The sequence below is a fragment of the Colletes latitarsis genome, chromosome 4 (genome assembly GCF_051014445.1).
Source record: "Colletes latitarsis isolate SP2378_abdomen chromosome 4, iyColLati1, whole genome shotgun sequence".
NCBI classification, from domain to species: Eukaryota; Metazoa; Arthropoda; class Insecta; order Hymenoptera; family Colletidae; genus Colletes; species Colletes latitarsis.
In genome coordinates this window covers 35015705-35034547 of record NC_135137.1, presented here as the reverse complement: position 1 = coordinate 35034547, position 18843 = coordinate 35015705, and the positions used below count along the sequence as shown (strand labels likewise).

At 41.2% G+C, this 18843-nt stretch overlaps 1 protein-coding gene across 2 annotated transcripts in view; it reads right to left on the bottom strand.

Annotated features, from left to right (window-relative positions):
- Nucleotides 1–11: 11 nt before the first annotated feature.
- LOC143341311 (uncharacterized) overlaps nucleotides 12–18843 on the bottom strand; it is a 345306-nt gene continuing 326474 nt past the window's right edge. For both annotated transcript variants that reach the window (XM_076764161.1, XM_076764160.1), the window contains exons 13-17: nucleotides 12924–13102; nucleotides 12252–12413; nucleotides 9806–10082; nucleotides 6003–6144; nucleotides 12–5434 (exon numbers count right to left, since the gene is read on the bottom strand). In XM_076764161.1, coding sequence (XP_076620276.1) covers nucleotides 5239–5434; nucleotides 6003–6144; nucleotides 9806–10082; nucleotides 12252–12413; nucleotides 12924–13102 — 956 coding nt within the window. In that variant the 3' untranslated portion in view covers nucleotides 12–5238. The remainder of the gene's footprint in view (nucleotides 5435–6002; nucleotides 6145–9805; nucleotides 10083–12251; nucleotides 12414–12923; nucleotides 13103–18843) is intronic.

The following is an 18843-nucleotide window of genomic DNA, read 5'->3' as shown; positions in this document are numbered from 1 at the left end:
GTATGGTTTTCGTTTTATTTTATTTATACTTTATACGAAACAATTGACTATTTATTGTGACTTAGATATACGCGGCTAGTACATACATGTAACATGTATTTATTTTTCATAGTTAGACATGTCTTGTGCAAAACCGGTACATTCGTTTAAGGAACAAATTGTATCATAATCGTTGTGAATATGTTTATCGAGCAATGTTAGAAACAAACAGTCGTGTAGTTAACATTTCTTTCTGAAACGGACAATAGAATCTCTGTCGAGAAACAGTTCACCGATTTTGAAACACAAGTCGCTGAAATCACCATGCCCCTGGGCCTGGATTACGGTAATTACAATTATTAAAAGGTGTGCGTCTTTATAATTGTTTTTATCATTTCTTTTAATAGCGTGTCACCTCTTTTTTTCGTACGGTGCAATTAATTACATCGTGACTTTCATCTCTGTTTCGACGAGGTTTGCGGAAATGTTGCTCGCGAATATTCTCAATCGAGCTGGCTCCTTTATTATACAAATCTTAATATTTTTATTTACTCCCAAACGCAGTCAGACTTCGATTTTTTTTTTTCGTATTAATCGTTCGATCATTACCAGCCTTCTTACGAGGTATAAATCACACTTCGGGAAAAGTCAGTCTTTCTATTCGCTAGTATAAATTAGTATCTAAGAATTAGTAAAAATTAAACATCAGTACCGCCGAATTATCATCGTTCATTTCTACGAATAAAAGTGTCGCAAGTTCGTTTCTCCGTTTATTAAATGAAATCTTACAAGCGAGCGACTCGAAAAGAATCCGATGTTTTCGATGGAATGGAAGAGCAAAACATTGTCATGGGCAATAATGAAGGTTCGTAATGATTTTCGACTGATTTTCGGAATGTAATTCCACGTAATACAATGATAATAATTTCGCATTATGCGTAATGATGTTCGACGTGTTATCCCCGACTTACGGGTGATTGTAATAAATGGATTGCTCTTAACAGGCATTAAAGTCTCTTTTAAAGTAACTGCGTTACTTTGCAGCAAAACGATACGAGAATTAAATCCAGAGTGATGCCTGCATCTTCATACCTTTAATTTAATTAACGGTATTTTAATGAACTACGTAAGAAAACAACCATCGAAACGAGCTCCTTCTTTCACGAAAAAGTTCTAAAGTAAGTACCTCTTCGTCTCATGTATAATACTTTCTTATACAGGGTGTTCGGCCACACCTGAGAAAAATTTTAATAGGGAATTCTAGAGACCAAAATAAGACGAAAATCAAGAATACAAATTTGTTGATGGAGGCTTCGTTAAAAAGTTATTAACGTTTAAAGTTCCACCTGTATTGAATTTTTTTCTCGAAAATGCGCAAGATTTCGGGGGTATGTCTATTCATCAAAAATTATTGTAATTGACCCCCGCAATCGAAAATAATTTTTCCTGAACGATTTGCAATTTTTTTTTTTCGCCGAAAAATTTACGCACCTACCCTCTGCCGATTTTTCTTACAAATTCGTTTCTGATTTTTAATAATTTTGTTTGACGCTCTACAGAAAAGTTGCCTAATACTTTTTTGTAGGTGCCCATGAGCTCTACCTCAGACAAAAGTTTCATTGAAATATATTCACTATTGTAGGAGTTATGGCAGTTTGAAAATTGGACCAGTTTTATGGGGGTTTTCTCACTTTACGGGATCAAGGAGTAACTTTTCCAATATTTTTAGAATTTCTACATATTCTACACTAAAATGCGCGTAGTTTGCTTTTTTAAACATCAAAATCGTCCTATCCGTTCAGAAGTTATGACGTTCTAAAGATACGCATGAAATTTCAGGGAAACATATCAATGGTATGGTCAAACATTATATTTTTGGTAACGAATTTTTTTCTCGAAACTGGGTAGGATTTCGGGGGTATGTCTATTCATCAAAAATGATTGTAATCGACCCTTGCAACTAAAAATAATTTTTTTAGAACAATTTGAAATTTTTTAATTTTGTCGAAAAATTTCACACCTACTCCAATTTTTTTCTCGAAAAGGGGTAGGATTTTGGGGATATGTCTAATGACCAAAAATGATTGCAATTGACCCCCGCAACCGAAAATAATTTTTCCAGAACGATTTGAAATTTTTGAATTTAATTGTTAATAACTTTTTAACGAAGCCTTCATCAACAAATTGATATTCGTGATTTTCGTCTTGTTTTTATTTCTAGAACCTCCCATTAAAATTTTTCCAGGGGTGGCCGAACACCCTGTATGAGAAATTATTTCTTTATAGACGTATTGATCATTTAGCGTACGAGTTAAACAATTTAATTTTGCCAAGTTACTTAATATTTGCCTTATGCTGGTTTAAACCAAAGTTACGAAGACGTAGGCGTTACTCTTCGTTCGATTCTCGTATATTAAATATTATCGTAGAATCTGAAAGGAACGCGCGAAACAAGCGGTGCAATTCACCGTACTGTGACCGTACAATGCAACATCTTGCGATCTCGAGAACACCGTTTGAAACGGGAGATATTATTTCCATTATTCTGTATAAAGGATCGCGGGGAATGCGACGTGCGTTATAAAATTATAGAAACCGATGGAAACATTTGCATTAATGGATGGTCGTTCGCGCGGTTCGATCCAATCGAACGGCTCCTCGTTAATTTAACCCTGGAATACTATAACGGGGCACTGCATCCCTCCCCACTCGGTTTTGTCACGGATTCATTTGCAATTCGCATATCGGCGTGTTCACGCCCTGATTGTCAATAGACTGTAAAGTAGAAAATTGCTCGTGTTGCTCCGGTAGTTGATTTCTTGTTAATAAAATGATTCCTTTTCTCGTCTACCGTTTAAACTCCCCCTCTTGATTATTTCCACATGGTCGGGGTATACAGTTTTCCCCCGTACGGCGTTGGAACGGGATTACGTATAGGCGTAGCATTGCAGGGTTTAAATGTTGCTCGTTTCGATACATACGTCAAACATTCACGTCCTAGAGCTTTTACACTTTTGGCTTAGCCTAACGATCAAACGCGTCCCCGGGAAGTCGATTGGAGTATTCTTCTTTCTTCGTTCGACGATCCGCCGGCTCCCGTTTGGTCGAGTTGCGTGCAAACGTCCCATCCTCCGCCGAAGAAGAGTCTCTTCCAACGAACTTCCGGTAGTTCGCGGGTAACAATTAATCGAGAAACGCCTCGGGCGCCCGAAGCTCGTTCGTTAAAATACAATCTGTCTCTGCATCCTCGGAATCGCGCTTCGTTACAATGAATTACCGCAGAATTTACAATGAATCCCGTCGACTTAACATAGTTCGTGATACTCTGTACAAATCCTACCGCGTATGTACAAGAACTTCTATCATATAACTTCTTACACGTTTACTTTGGCATTTGCGTGAGAGAGGTGACGTGTGATTCTCGCTACTTCAAATCCGTGCATCGCGTTTTCCTTTCTGTCTTTTTTTCTTTTTCATTTTTTCTTTTTTTCCTTTGTAATCTGACTCGCTATTATGTATATTTATACGCACGCACAGGGACGCGGCGCTTAAGTAGGAACGCTTGGAACGCATCTGCTTGCTTCTCCATTTTGCTTTTTGGGGAAACGAAAGTGTAACGACAAATATCATTTGCGTGATACGAAGGATTTCTTCAGACATTTTATAGTTAGTAAATTAATTCAATAATGCAACTGCTTTTTGTAGGTAGGTAAAATCATCTTAAGAAAATTGTGCTTTCCAAAATGGCAGACGTGTCCGTGCGTTTCTACGTAGACGTTCCACCTTGTGTACAGATTTTATGTATACGCATATGTATGTATAATATGTACATGCTCTATTAGACTCTTAGGCTAAAACGAGTGGTATACACCGAGTGATTCGTAGCATATATATCTCTTCTCATTTATATTTAATTTATATTATTTATATATTTATATATGTAGGTCGACTAGAGCGTCGAATTTCAAAATACGATCCGTTATCGTTCGACGTTAATTTCTATCGACGACGCGACCATAATCGCGTTCGTTTGCCAAAAGAAATTATCGTGATATTTTTGTAGGCTTCGGTCGAATCGTTTTGGAATTCTTATTTGCAATTAGTATTCGATGCTCGTGTTCGGGACAACGTAATTAATATTTTTAAATTGAATACGGAAAAGTTTGGTTTTTCTTTTTTTTGATGGTAAGAACAATTTTTCCATAATTTAATTTTTATTCGTTTAATGTATACGTCAGATCTTCTTTAGGAATAATTAGATGGATAATAAAGGTATTGTTGCAACTTTCTTAATTCTCAACTCGTTTAAAATTTTCCGAGCTAATAGCGGAGACCAAATTACTTTAAGTAAAATACTATAAGTGAACTTAATTTAATTTAAAACTCTTAACGTTATTAATTGTGGAAGATTAATCTATTTATAAAACTTTTAAAAGCAAATCTTCGTTCATTTAGGCATTAGTCACCTTTAATTTCTTCAAAGTTGTCTGAAATAATATTTATATTCTCGTATGAAGAGATACTGTTCCAAATAAGTCTCTTACAATAATTATGCTTCATCTATTTAATTATTCCTGAAGAGGATCTAAAGTGGAATATCGTTTGTAACAAATATACAAAAAAAAGTAAAAAAACTGTTGTTTAATCGTTAAATATTATCAGCAAATGTACTGCTGGTTTAAATAATATTTCTCTCGTTTTTGTGCAAAAGGTTCTACCGTTTGTTTAACAAAATTTCAAATACGTCTTTTACGCTTCATATTTCGTTCCATAAAAAAATCATATATTTGTTCTGCAAATAAGAAGGAGCATATACTGCGCTTGTATTTGCGCGCAGCAATTCAGAAACAACCTGTTGCTCGCTTTATAGATAAAATTTGATATCCACGGTCGGTTCTGCGAATGTCAAATCTGCGTAATCCGTTGTTTATGATAAACGATTTCGACGTTTCAATAAAATTGCTCGGAATTGATTCTTCCATAAGGTGCAGTAACGCGTCGGGACATGGATTATCCAGATACTGATTGCTCAGTGTCGAATATAAATTAAAATATGATTATTTATTAAATTCTTGAATTCTGCTTTGGCCAAGAGCGTCGTTGCTTCGTTAAAATGAATCGAAATGGGGAAACACGAGCATCGATATGTTACCTGAACCGTGTATGTACACAAACAAAACAAACCTTAGGCTCGTTCGTATAGTTTGTTTCTCATTGAACAGGAACGTGTACGGACACGGATGTGTCGAGCTCGATCTCTCAACAACCGGTCGCTAGAGCGAGGAGTATCGTGGCGAGAATTAGGATCGGCGTCTCACGTGGTCCGTTTCCGGTCGAGGAATCACGCACGTGGTTAGGTGCTGGCGATGGTCCACTCTTATGAGTATTCGCGATCACCGTTTGACTTCTCCACTTCATCGTGTACTCTGGGGCTGTTCTTCCAAGCGCTTGTAATCTGCAATTGTTATAGTAACAAGTTAGAGGCGTCCGATGTTTCTCGACGTCGTTGTAACTTTTAGCATTCGATAAAAGAGCACCCTCGTGCCACGAGAGGATCGTTTTCATTAAAATTCCACCACTGCAAAATTTTGTTTTGAATCCCACTCGCGAAGTTGCGCGTGAAATATTATTTAAAATTTTTATTCCCGATGGCGCCGCGTTTTAAATTTCACCTTTGAAGTTATAAATAGAATTTTATTCCAAATTTTATCCCCCGGAAGTACAGGTAGATATTCAGATTCAAATCTCTGAAGTTATAAGTGGAATTTTATTTTAAACCGTTCAAGTAACAGGAATATTATATTAAATCTCGCTTGCAGGCAGATTTTTATTTTAAAGTTGTCGAGGACGTACGATTATTCAAACGTTTCTGAATTTACCTGAGCACTTCCGGTTGGCTCGGTTGCGCATTTTATAGTATCGTTAACTCCCCGTATTTTACCGTACAATATGAATTAAATTTTTTTTAGCCGTTGATAGACTAGATCGTCGCGAAGTTTCGCTTAATTGGCCGGGAAACTTACCTAACGACCACGGTGTTGGTCTTCCATGGAAGGGTGAAATTTTTGTGCGTGTCCCTCGAGCAAAACGTGTGCAGCCTCGGGCCCGCCGGGTCGCCGTTCTTGCTGTACTCGTGTATCGTCAGATTCCAAGCGGTGCACGGACCTGAGGCAAGAGGGGGAAAGATATTTCAAACGTGTGTCGCGACCAGTCAGCATATTTCCTACACGTCGGAGGAAACGTTTCGAGGATCGTTCCCCGACGATCGACCTCGCGCAGCGATATTGCAACTTTATGGTAAAGTTACGCGACCAGTCTCGGCGAAGAAAGCAACCTGAAACGAATCAGCGAGCTATTTGAGACATGCTCGTAACTTTGCACACGTAATTTCGTGATAAACGCGACTGAAATTACCGCGGAAGATTTTTATATTTCTCAATCGAATGCAGAATTGAGGCTGAAGTAACACGATTGTTGCAATCCGAGTTTGAAGGTTGGAACATTTCACTTTTCTTCAATCGTACCGTGTTAATTGCATTAGAAGGGAAAATGAGTTAAGTTACTTTAGTACTTTGTGTAGTGAGTAGTGAGTAGTGAGTAGTGAGTAGTGACTAGCGAGTGATGAGTAGTGACTAGCGAGTGATGAGTGGTGAGTGGTGAGTAGTGAGTAGTGATTGAAAAAACCGACTCCACCAATCGCAATTTTCGTTCGAATATTTTTCAATTTTTCAATAATGTTCGATTTCTCTACCACCGTGACGAGGCACAGATTTGAATATCCACCGCCTAGCTAGTAGCAGGAATACAATAATGTCGATGGAAGTATTTCATTTATGGAACGATCGAATTTTGATTGGCGACGTCGATTAAAAAATATTGAAATATGCCGGGGGAAAAAATCTGTGCAACGACAAGCCGAGCAACGGCGACGAGAAATGAATTTGTCGAATTGTTATCGGGGTTCGGTTTTACGCGTCCCGGATCGAATAAAGAGTGGAAACGCATCCGTATCATCCGAACCGACCAATTAAGGGAGCTCGTTTCGCAATTAATTGTCGCTGATCCAACATTTGACTCGCAAAAAATATTCCCATTCGATCGATGTTTCCACGAACCGTCGACGAGAGAATAATTACATAGTTTAATGTTTTCCTCGAGGTCCAACGATTTTTTGGACAGCAACTCGTTATTTTTGGTTCGCGTATCCATCGAGGGTAACTTACCACATTTTAATTATTTTACCAAACAATTTTTTATAATATCAATGTCTTGAAACTGTTTTGGTGTCCGACGCCATCGAACCGCGAATCGAATCTGTTCGATCGCGTTTGAAAGGTTTTGCTATCGCGAATTTTGTTTCAAAGCTTGTTTCGAAAATATCGACGTGAAGACTCGGTGCATCGTTATTGCTAAATTGCTCAAACGTCCGAGTAGCAATTCCGTTCGCGTGGATTGCTTTAATCGAAGCTTTTGTCGCGTAACAGAAGCTGTACGATTCGAAAAGTTTGCGAAAAAGAGACGCGCGCGAAGTCTAACGTCGCTGCCTGGAAAGAGCGTTCCGTTCGTCCCGTTAACAATAAAAATAAGCTGCTCTGAATTTTCACGATTTTTAACGGACGACGGTTTTGGGAACAGTTTCTTGATTGAAATAACAATCTAAGTAAAACGCACGGACGAGTTCGAGCCAGGAATATAAATCGTCTGTAACTGACGCGTACCGGAGACGCCACGATGGGCACGAAAGTTCCAGGTAGTCGTCGAAGTTGCTCGATAATGCGACGAAGGTTATCTACGCGTCTCTTAATGACGCATTCAGAAACTACTCAACGAAGAAGCTGATTCAAACTACAGAGTAAACTCGCTACTGGGGGGGGGGGGGGTGGAGAGAGAAACATCCAAAGCAGCCCTATTCATCGGGGACACGAGTAAACGCGTTTCCTCTCTGAAATCTTTGAAAACCCCGACGACGAGTCACGGGACGACGATAGTCTGAGTGGCGAAAAGCCGCAGGAATAAAGGAAACCGCGCCCTTTGGAATGGAAACAGAGGTCGAACGGTGCGCGGAAAAGCCATTTTCCGGGTTTGGTCGGCCGCAACAGCGACCGGGGGTTGCTGCCTTTGGCGCGGTCGCGTTGTTTCGCGACGAGAATGGCGAGGAAAGGCGACGAGAAAAGACAGGGAACCGTCGAATGGAAAGAGGAAATCGAAGGAAAAGGCAGGAGGAACCTCTGTTGACTCGGACGAGACCCAGTCCTCGTTGTCCCTGGTAAATCCGATGGTCCCTTTAATCTCGAGTCCTGCCTCCATTCGTTTTCGAGGCTAGGGAGCCTCTCCTTTTACTTGTGTTTACCTCCCGCTTTCACTGGACGGCCTCGACGGCCTGCTTTGCGACCGTAAACCGCTCAATGGCGCGGATAGAAATTCCCAGCTAAGAGCCGGAATTGAACGGAATTCGGCGGTTCGGCCACTAAGACGTGGACAAAGTATCGTTCCACGCCCGCCTCGGATTTTTCCACCGAGCCGTCGTCAAAGGATTGCGGATCCCGCCGATCTCCGTTCAAGATTGCGAATAGGAGGGATCTCGTCCCACGTCGGACGCCATTTCTTGCGTTCGCGCGAGCTACGCTCCCTATACGACGCCATTCATGCTCTCGAGAACGTCGTTGAAATTTTCTCACGGGTTTTCAGAATTTTAGTGGGTTTATACAGTATAGAAGATATTTATTACTGTCCATTACTTGGATCTATGGGCCCTCCGCTTGGGTGAAGTTCATGGACCCCTGTCTCGGAATAAAATATTAATTTAATTGCAGAATCTAGTTCTAGAAACCTATAGACTCGCATATTTTGTTTTTCAAGGGATCTGATTGTTTTAAAACTAACAATGGACACTGTAAGAAGCTCTCGAGACTTTGTTGAAATTTTCTCAGGGGGTTTCCAACGGGTTTTCAGAATTTTCAATGGGATTATAAACTATACAGAGTATTCGGCCAACCCTGGGAAAAATTTTAAATTCGAAAATTTCAAATCGTTCTGGAAAAATTATTTTCGGTTACGAGGGCCAATTGCAATTATTTTTGGTCATTAGACATATCCTTAAAATCCTACCCCTTTTCGAGAAAAAAATTCGAGTAGGTGTGAAATTTTTCGACAAAATTAAAAATTTTCAAATTATTCTAAAAAAATTATTTTTAGCTGCAGGGGTCGATTACAATCATTTTTGGTGAATAGACATACCCCCGAAATCCTACCCAGTTTCGAGAAAAAAATTCGTTACCGAAAATATAATGTCTGACCATACCATTGATATGTTTCCCTGAAATTTTATGCGAATCTTTAAAATGTCATAACTCCCGAACGGATGGGACGATTTTGATGTTTAAAAAAGCAAACTACGCGCATTTTAGTGTAGAATATGTAGAAATTCTAAAAATATTGGAAAAGTTGCTCCTTGACCCCGTGAAGTGAGAAAGACCCCATAAAACTGGTCCAATTTTCAAACTGCCATAACTCCTACAATAGTGAATATATTTCAATGAAACTTTTGTCTGAAGTAGAGCTCATGGGCACCTACGAAAAAGTATTAGGCAACTTTTCTGTAAAGCGTGAAACAAAATTATTAACAATCAAAAACTAATTTGTAAGAAAAATCGGTAGGAGGTAGTGGACTCTCCAGAATAAACTATTAAAATATTTGGAGAATCTAGTAGGGGCTTGCGTATTTTGTTTTCCAAGGAAACTGATAGCTTTAAATTGGAATTAATCTTGACTTGCAGACATCACAATCTAATGGTTATCGTCTTTACGCATCGTGATAGTTCCTTACGGCTCTGAGTAGATTTCACTTCGATGACGAGTTGTCGATCCGTCAACGAGTACAAGATCCACGTGCATCTCTGCTGATAGTATTGATTGAGCTTTAGGCCGGTGCTGGCCAGGTCACCGCCATTGACCTCGCCTTCCGGGTTGGTCGTCGTGTGATCGCCGCAGTAAGTGTCGTTGATAAACTCGTAAGCCGCACGGAAATTGAGGCCTGCTTTCGAGAACCTCGACCACTCGATGTACACCGGTGTCCAGCTGCGGATGCCGACGGGCAGCCAGTCCTGCACGATAGATCACAGATATGAGAACAGAAATTGCGAAACATAAATAGAAATTATTACATCCTACGGTCGCGGTGCAAGTTCTTTTATTTCATTTGAATCGAACGTCCCGCTGTTCTCGAAAAACTGTGTTACACGACTCGAACCTACTCGAAGATTTCTTCCACTCAAACCGGAAACGCGCCGAGATTACATCGATCCTGACAAATACAGATTGTTAATGTTTTAATCCCTCGCGTCCCTACAGCATATTCCATCTCTTTTGCTCGCAGTGAATGGCGAATAGTACCGTGTTCCTTTCAGGAAACGTAACGCGTTCATTTAAACAAATAACAAACGAACAAAGACGTCCGCGAGATTCGTGAAAAGGTTACTTTCGAACGTTCGACGCGGCCAATCGAAAAGAGCATATTTTACCCCCCGGAGCGTTCCGCGAATTGCTCAACGAGAGACCTCTTGACTCGCTGGAAAACAATTTCTCTACTTTTCCCCAGCTTTTCAGCTCTTGCCCCCCTCACTCCGTCTGGCCCCTATACTTTCCCGGACTCTACACGGGCATTATTTGTTTTATTCACAAGCCGGTGAAATCGTTCGAAGTAATTCCGCGCCGGTTGATGGAATAGGTGTTGAATAGAACGAGAGAGCATTCAGTGTCCAAGCCAATACAATCGGCGAGTGCGGCGTTTGTCCGTGAATGAAACTTGAATGAAACGGTGGCAGTCGGACGTGAGCGGCAGAAATGAAAGGGGAAAAGAGAAAACGGCGTCACGGGGGTGCTTGCAGAGCGTTTTTCGAATTAAACGATCGTGGTCATTGATGCGGCGACCGCGTTCCTCCTCCTCCCACCCCTCCCCCTTGCCCGTTGTCGTTCCACGAAGGCGGAACATCGTCGTTTCGAGCGTCAGTTTCGAAACGATTCGAAAAATCCGCTTATAATTGCCGGACCGTACCATTTGTCCCCGTTCCGTGACAATACTGCCTGACACGGGGAACGCGTAGCTACATCGAACTATTTCAACAGTCGAATAAATGCAACTCGGTGCTCTTACGATTTTTAAAACACACCCCCGTTCGAGTTTTTTCAAGGAATTCTGGCACCGTTCCGTCAATCTGACCGCGTGGAATTACTCGTTATTTGTTCAGGACGATCCACGTACTACTTGTCTGGCTTGTAACGATGTTGCACCACTTGTCTGACCGAATATCGTTCCCCACGATCATAAAGTTATGTTTAATAGTATTAGTATTTAGTATCCAGTGGTAAGTGTAACTCTAAATTATGTGTATGTCTTATTGTACCCGATTATTCTTTTATTTCCTAGCCCTGAGATACACTCCTTCGAAGTGGAACAAAATCTATGTAACTTAAAATTTGTCTTAGCACTTGTTTTCGTAACTGAAATTTATGAATCCTATTCAAATCTCAACTTTAACGTTTCATTTTGAAAATTAATTGTTCTAGTTCCCTAGTAGAAAGTCCTGTCACCCGTATATGGATGACGTGGCAGACAAAGTGTTAACCCCTTAACGCTCAAATTTTTCGGGTTAACCAAGAAAGATCAGTTTTTTCTATTCGATTTGTTTCTAAGCTATATGAAATATGAAACGAATATTACAAATATCACCTCTTGAAACGTTAGATTAAACAAATATCGTTTTTCAAAGCAGTCAGATTCGGGTATGATCGTTAAGGGGTTAAAGTTTAAGGGGATCCTTGCAAGAAGGCTTTAATCTTCGACCTTGTGGCGGTTTTAATGGGTCGTTGGTTATTCAATGGTCAAGAGTGAGGCTGACATCAAGATCAAAGGTCAAGGAATGGTCAAGGGGCAGGACCAACCGAAATATCAATCCCTTCCCCATAGTCTACTCACCACAACTATCTATCAATACTAATTCAGTGAATAGTATCTCAACGCCATCCATGAGAAGAGTCCATAAGTGTATTAACATTGTGATTTAACATTGCTACAGGTACATATAAGAAAAAGTGCGATAGCACCAGTGGTTAAAGCGTTGACTCACGATGTGCAACAATTACGGAGGGTTGGCGCGAGGTTGTAAATCAACGATAAGCCACACGACGAAGGCAGCAAGAAAGAAGCGTACGAAGCCTCCCACGTGCTACGAGCGTAGAGCGTCGCTGAGGTGTATCTCGGGTCTCGTGTTTACCTGATAGTTCCCGCAGAGGCAGGTGACGATGTGACCGGTTTCAGAGACGAGCAGAAGGTGGTCCATGTTCTCCAGGGACTCGCTGCTGACGCACTGACAGCCGCTGTCCCCGCACTTGGTTTCGCACGGGTTGTTGGGCTTCTGTTCCGTGCTGCTCTCCACCTGTACGGGCAAAGCAACACGTCAATGCTCCACGACCTCCCACACACGGCGCACGAAAGTGTTTCGTCGACTGTCGACCCCTCGACGTACGATTTAAGGTAACTTTTCAATATATACCATTTAATTTTGTTTTACGATTACCTCGTGAATGTAAAAATGTGACTTTAATTTGTAAGACTGGATGACGAGTGAGTGGCCTCATAATTGTGCATTATTAAGCATAATTGTCTTTTACTTCCTTTTCGTTGCTTTCGTTCCGCGAGACCTTTGATCTTCAAAATTCGTGTTATAAACTTCACGGCAGAGCAGTAACGCGAAACGAGTAGACGTAACAATGATAATAAGGTCGCTTCGAGAGATCGTATCCGTGCCATATTTGCATTTTACAAGATGGCCGGGCAAAATGGTCAGCGACCAGTGAACGGTAGATTTTATAGTTGAATCGCGACCAACGGCGAGTAAAGGTTTCAGTAGCTTTCCAGCTCGCCGGATAAGCATCGATCGACTTACGCGAATGACGACCGACTGATTAGGTGCCGGAATGAAGTGCTGCCTGCACTTTATAGGCCCGTCCATGGCGAATAATCGGTGGGGCTCCGGATGCACCACGGAACCATTCACCCGTGACGTTAATCCGTAATATTCGACGTCGCACATGCTGGCCGGTTGTTGAGTGCCACCCTCGCGTTCTGAAATATCGACAACGTCGTCGAATGCAATCGTAGTGCACTGTCGGGAGGATTAAAAATATTTTCGACGGCTAAAGTCTCGACGGACCGTAAGATAAACCGATTCGCCTCGACCCGTTTGACGGACGTCGATCGGCGACATGCAAATTCATCCTGAGGTCTTACTCCGCGATCGAACGTCAGCAGAACGTTTAAAAAATTCTGTTTACTAGTAACTTGCCATCTCTTGGCAGCAATTATTTCATTTGAACGTTACGAGGCGTGCATCGCCAGGCATAGAAGCTTTAGAATCTGATAAAAGAGACGCAATTTGCTTTAATTTATTCCCTTGTCCCGCGATTTAAAGTCCAACAGCGTGAGCCCAAAATTTAAACAGAACTGCCCAGCATTTGAGCTATTCCATGGCGACACGTGGTGTTAAAGGGTTAATTATTTTTTGCTAGAAGAAATAGTATAAAGAATTGTCTATTTTTGGGGGAAAATGCCAGGCTGTTTCCAAACGAGAAAAGGTGTCCATCGGACCGTCAGCGCGAGGGATGCGTAAACAAGCTGGTGCTTTGAAGTTGTTCGAGCAGCGATTCGTCAGGTGGCGTCGAGCGACGAAGCGAAACGCAAAACGCGAGATCGAAGTCGAGTGACGGAAGGTCGGGGACCTTCGATACGTTTGCTGCTACGTGATTTTTCTCCCAGGACTTTGTTTTCCGCTCCGCGGGTCCCTCGATATGCAGAGAAACGCGTGAAACTTTCGTCGCGTCGACGCTACACTTGTCCCTGCGAACTTTATCGTGCCCCGATGCATCGAATCCGTTTCCCTCCTTTCGCTTCGCCCGTTCCCGATGCTCCCCATTTAAGGAATCTTCCGTGTTTACGAGCACCAGTCTTTATTTAACGTTTAACAAACCGTTGCTCCGCGTTTCCCTAACAACTGCATCCTCGCGTGTGTTTGCACAACGTTACGGAACGAAACGGGTTTCTAATTGCGAGGGTTAAATATTCAGTAGCGATTTTCTCGTTTCAAAGAAACCGTTGCAACCGTTTTCTAATTTTGGATATTTCAATTTTACTGTTTGAATATACCAGAGCGTGTAATCCGACGAATAAGTCGAATGAAACATGTGTACACACGAATAAACAAATGGAATTAACGATTTAAGAAGAGTCTGTCTGGCCAGACACTGCCCCAATTCTACTCGCCTGACCAAATGAAGTCTTACACTACTTCAGTCTGGCTCTACCACTTCACTAAAATGCTAAACTCGCCATTTCTAATTATTTATTACCCTCGATGCTTCCCCGATCCCAAAGATCGTGTTAAAAATACCGCAGATCGAAAACGCATTTTATGTTTCGTTTCCAATATCTACCAACGTTACATAATTTATTCCAAAGGAAAAAATTCAGCTCCCATGGGCTTTTCGACCGCGATCGTCGACGCAGAACGCGTTTACAACACGATTATCATCTTCCTGCAGTTTCGTTTCGAAACTCGATTCTAATTCATTTCCTCCCCCGCGCTAAGGTCGTTTTTATTCCGCGGGATTCTCGCGTCTCAGACGCGAACAGAAGTCGAGGGACGAGCTACGATTCCTGCATCGGCCCCCTTTGGACGACAATAAAATTTTATGCGCTGGATAGATTGCCTCCCGAAACCAGACAGCGAGTTCCGGAGGGATCGAAGTCGAGTGGCTCGTGGCGCTGGAAGACAATTTCTCCCGGCAAAGGAATATTCAATTAATGAAGGGAGTCGGAATCGATGTTCGTATAATACGTCGATTCCATACATAAATGCATGGAACGGATCGCGGTTGATCAACCGACTGGCTGTCTGATCAATTGTTTACGCGTTACGTAACGCATTACAACGTCTCTGGAAACAATATTTCTCCGAGCGAACCGTAGTACGATACTGGAAACCCGGTTCGAATAATCGTGGAAAAACAGGTCGAGAAACGTGGAATATATTTTGCGTGACTTTTCGCTCTTTTTGGAAAGTCAATTCAACGTACAGCAAAGCTTAACACCGTAAGGTTTGTTTGATCAATAATTTTTTTACTGCAGTTTCGAGAGCTTTCGTGTTTTTTTTTAGAATTCGTACGAAATATATTCTAGAAAGAGCGTTGAATTTTACGCGTGTTCCGCTATAAAGTTTGTTTATATCGTTGGCTGAGAAAACGAGTGGGTTTTCCGCTAACTGGCCATATTGGAATTGTCCGATCAGTGACAGTTCGATACTACTTGAGCAACCGATGGCGTTGTGCTTGTCTAGCCATTCACTGTGACTGTTCGACCAGCGATGGGTCTATACTACTTGTCTGAGCGTCCCTCCGTCGTCGATAGCGATTGATGCACCATAAGCGCGTTACGAAGCAGGCCTTAACAAACGTGTAATCCGCGCGTGGAATTGTTAAAACGGTCAATATGTGCTCGATTAAGGCGAGTGGCTGGATATCCATGCTTTCAAATTATCTGTAAACTCGCACCCCACTTCTGTATGCTCACTACATTATATTCTAGAAAGAAGTGATCAAGATAGCAGGAGAAAAGCAAAGGGAAGAGTTTTTGTCTGAAACCTGACGAGTGTACATATAGGAATCGAGCACTTGTGAGAAAAGTGAAAGTTGAGCGTAGCCCTCTACCGGCGAGCGCGGAAACTTTTCTTGGAAACAAGTACACGTGCACTCGTCTAACTCTAATTTGAAACTGAGATCGCACACAGTGAGAAGGCAGCCTATAAATAATAACGATAAAGATTTTCTCTGCAATATTAGCTGTTCCTTTTAGTCGACTAGCCATCGATTGCGTTATTGTTGGCTGGCTGACGGATATCATTGTATTCGAAGCAGAGTGTCATTGCACAGTGTCGGTATCACTAGGCATTAAAAAGGGGCAAATGACAGGAATGGGTGAACGCAGCCCGTCGACAAACTGCCGGCATCGATTTGACGTTGATTGACGAATGTCCTCCTCGTTCGTCAACGTTATTACGTTTACACGTGGCGTACGCGTGTCTGGATACGCGGAACGCCGGGATCGATAAGATTGGCTCCGCTGTTTGAATTCGGGGGCGCAATTGACAGTCGAAAAGTCCCGGGACGCGTGCAAGAACTCGACTCACCCTAACGCAACACGTATATCGATCTTCCTTTCCGCGAACGACGTTTACTCGAAATCTGCGATCTCTTCGTGTTCGTTTTTTAAATATAGAATAAAAATTAAGGAAGTATCTCCGCAGGATTTGCACGTCGACCGAAATTAATCGAAGCGCCGGGATTTTGGACGGTCGCAGGGAACAAAAATCGAATATTTAATCTCGCCAGCGCGCTAGAGAATGTAAATCACGACAAAGTTATGGGAATAGACGATCCCCCGTATTCGTTAACAGATTTAATATACATTTCCGCGACTACTGTGCTCCAGGAGTATTAATTCGAAAAGGGATCCGCGTATGCCAATTTCACGGAGAAAATTCGTATAATTTAATTTTCAAACGCTCTTTTCGTTAATTCCCGGGCTTTATTCGTCCCGCGGTCTATATTTCTATTTAAATTTCGCATTTCGAGCGCATTGCTCGAGGTCCAGGGCGATCCACCCCGCCGCAAGGCGCAAGGGGGACGCGTGGCAGAGATTTTATTAAACTTCCAACGTCCGACGATATCCATCGTTTATCATTACGCGTCCGCGACGCTGTAATAGTGATTTTTCGCCTGGTCGCGCGTTTTTACACGCGATAAATCGCGTTCTATCGATTCGCGCTTGATGGATACTCCGTGAAAGCAAATAAAACCATCCATCGTCGGGGGTGGGACGAGCGGTAATAAACGCGTCTGATTTAATACTCGTTTTCTGGGTAATGCAATCCAAAAATTCGACTCGCGGCGTTTTCGAGAACTCAATTTTTCATGAATTCGTTTCGCCCCGTTTCGTTTTAATCCCACAAGGCATCGGGGCAATTTATTATAACGTTTAAATCATCGTAAATGCGCGTCAAATTTTACTCGTGGTAAAAAGTAACGTCAAACGACTCGACGTATGGTTCTGACGTTTCCGCTACGCGTTTAAAAAGTTTCTCGTTTCCTTGAAGGGAGAGGGAGAATGTGCGTTAAATTCAGCGATTTTATAACAGTTTCGAGAATTTAACAATTAGCCAGGAATTTTTAATCGAGGTGTTATTTAAAGAAATTCAGATTTAAATTTAATAAACTAGATACAGGGTGTTCGGCCAACCCTGGGATAAATTTTAATGGGGGATTCTAGAGGCCAAAATAAGACGAAAATCAAGAATACCAATTTGTTGATGGAGGCTTCGTTAAAAAGTTATTGACAATTAAATTCAAAAATTTCAAATCGTTCTAAAAAAATTATTTTCGGTTGCGGGGGTCAATTATAATCATTTTTGGTCATTACGCATACCCCCGAAATTTTACGCACTTTCGAGAAAAAATTCCTTACCGAAAATCTAATTAAATGCCCACAATTTTCGACGAAAAAAAAAATTTCAAATCGTTCTGAAAAAATTATTTTCGGTTGCAGTGGTCGATCACAATCATTTTTTGTCATTACACATATCCCCGAAATCCTACGTACTTTCGAGAAAAAAATTCCTTACCGAAAATCTAATAATGTCTGACCATACCATTGATATGTTCCCCTGAAATTTCATGCGAATCTTTAAAACGTCATAACTTCTGAACGGATTGGACGATTTTAATGTTTAAAAAAGCAAACAACGCGTATTTTGATGGATAATATGTAGAAATTGCAAAAATATTCGAAAAGTTGGTCTTTAACCTCGTAAAGTTAGAAAAACCCTATAAAAATGATCCAATTTTCAAATAGCCATAACTCCTGCTATAGTGAATATACTTCAATGAAACTTTTTTCTGACGTAGAGCCCATGGGCACCTACAAAAAAGTATTAGACAACTTTTCTGTAACGCGTCAAATAAATTTATTAAAAATGAAAAACGAATTTCTAAGAAAAATCGACAGGGGGTAGCTGCTGAAATTTTTCGTCGAAATTAAAAAATTTCAAATCATTCTAAAAAAAATATTCTTGACTGCAGGGGTCAATTACAATAATTTTTGGTGAATAAACATGCCCCCGAAATCCTACCTACTTTCTAGAAAAAAATTCAGAAAAGTGGACAAATTTTTCGTCGAAATTAAAAAATTTCAAATCATTCTAAAAAAAATATTTTTGATTGCAGGGGTCAATTACAATAATTTTTGGTCATTAGACATACCCCCGAAATCCTACTCACTTTCGAGAAAAAAAATTCAGCTCATGCGGAACTTTAAACGTTAATAACTTTTCAACGAAGCCTCCATCAACAAATTGGTATTCTTGATTTTCGTCTTATTTTGGCCTCTAGAACCCCCCATTAAATTTTTCCGCAGTGGTGGCCGAACACCCTGTATAGTAGATCATTTCATTCTGAGCATTTATTTATAGAAAATGCATAAACGTTCATAGACACAAGGAAAGCCAAGTTTACAGTTTTTAGATGTAAATCTCGCGACTCGACTTTGCAGTCTCTCGAGTATAATGTCGCGATTCGATAAATTTTCCAAGGGAAGGTCTTTCGCGCGGAAAATCAGGCCAATAAAAGATTCATCGGGTCGTTCGACGGAATTCACGGTTTCGATTTTTATTAGCCATAACGCGCCGACACTGTACGCGCGCTTTATCGATATTACGACATTCTTGCCCCGTGGATCTATCAACTTTCGCATTCACGCGA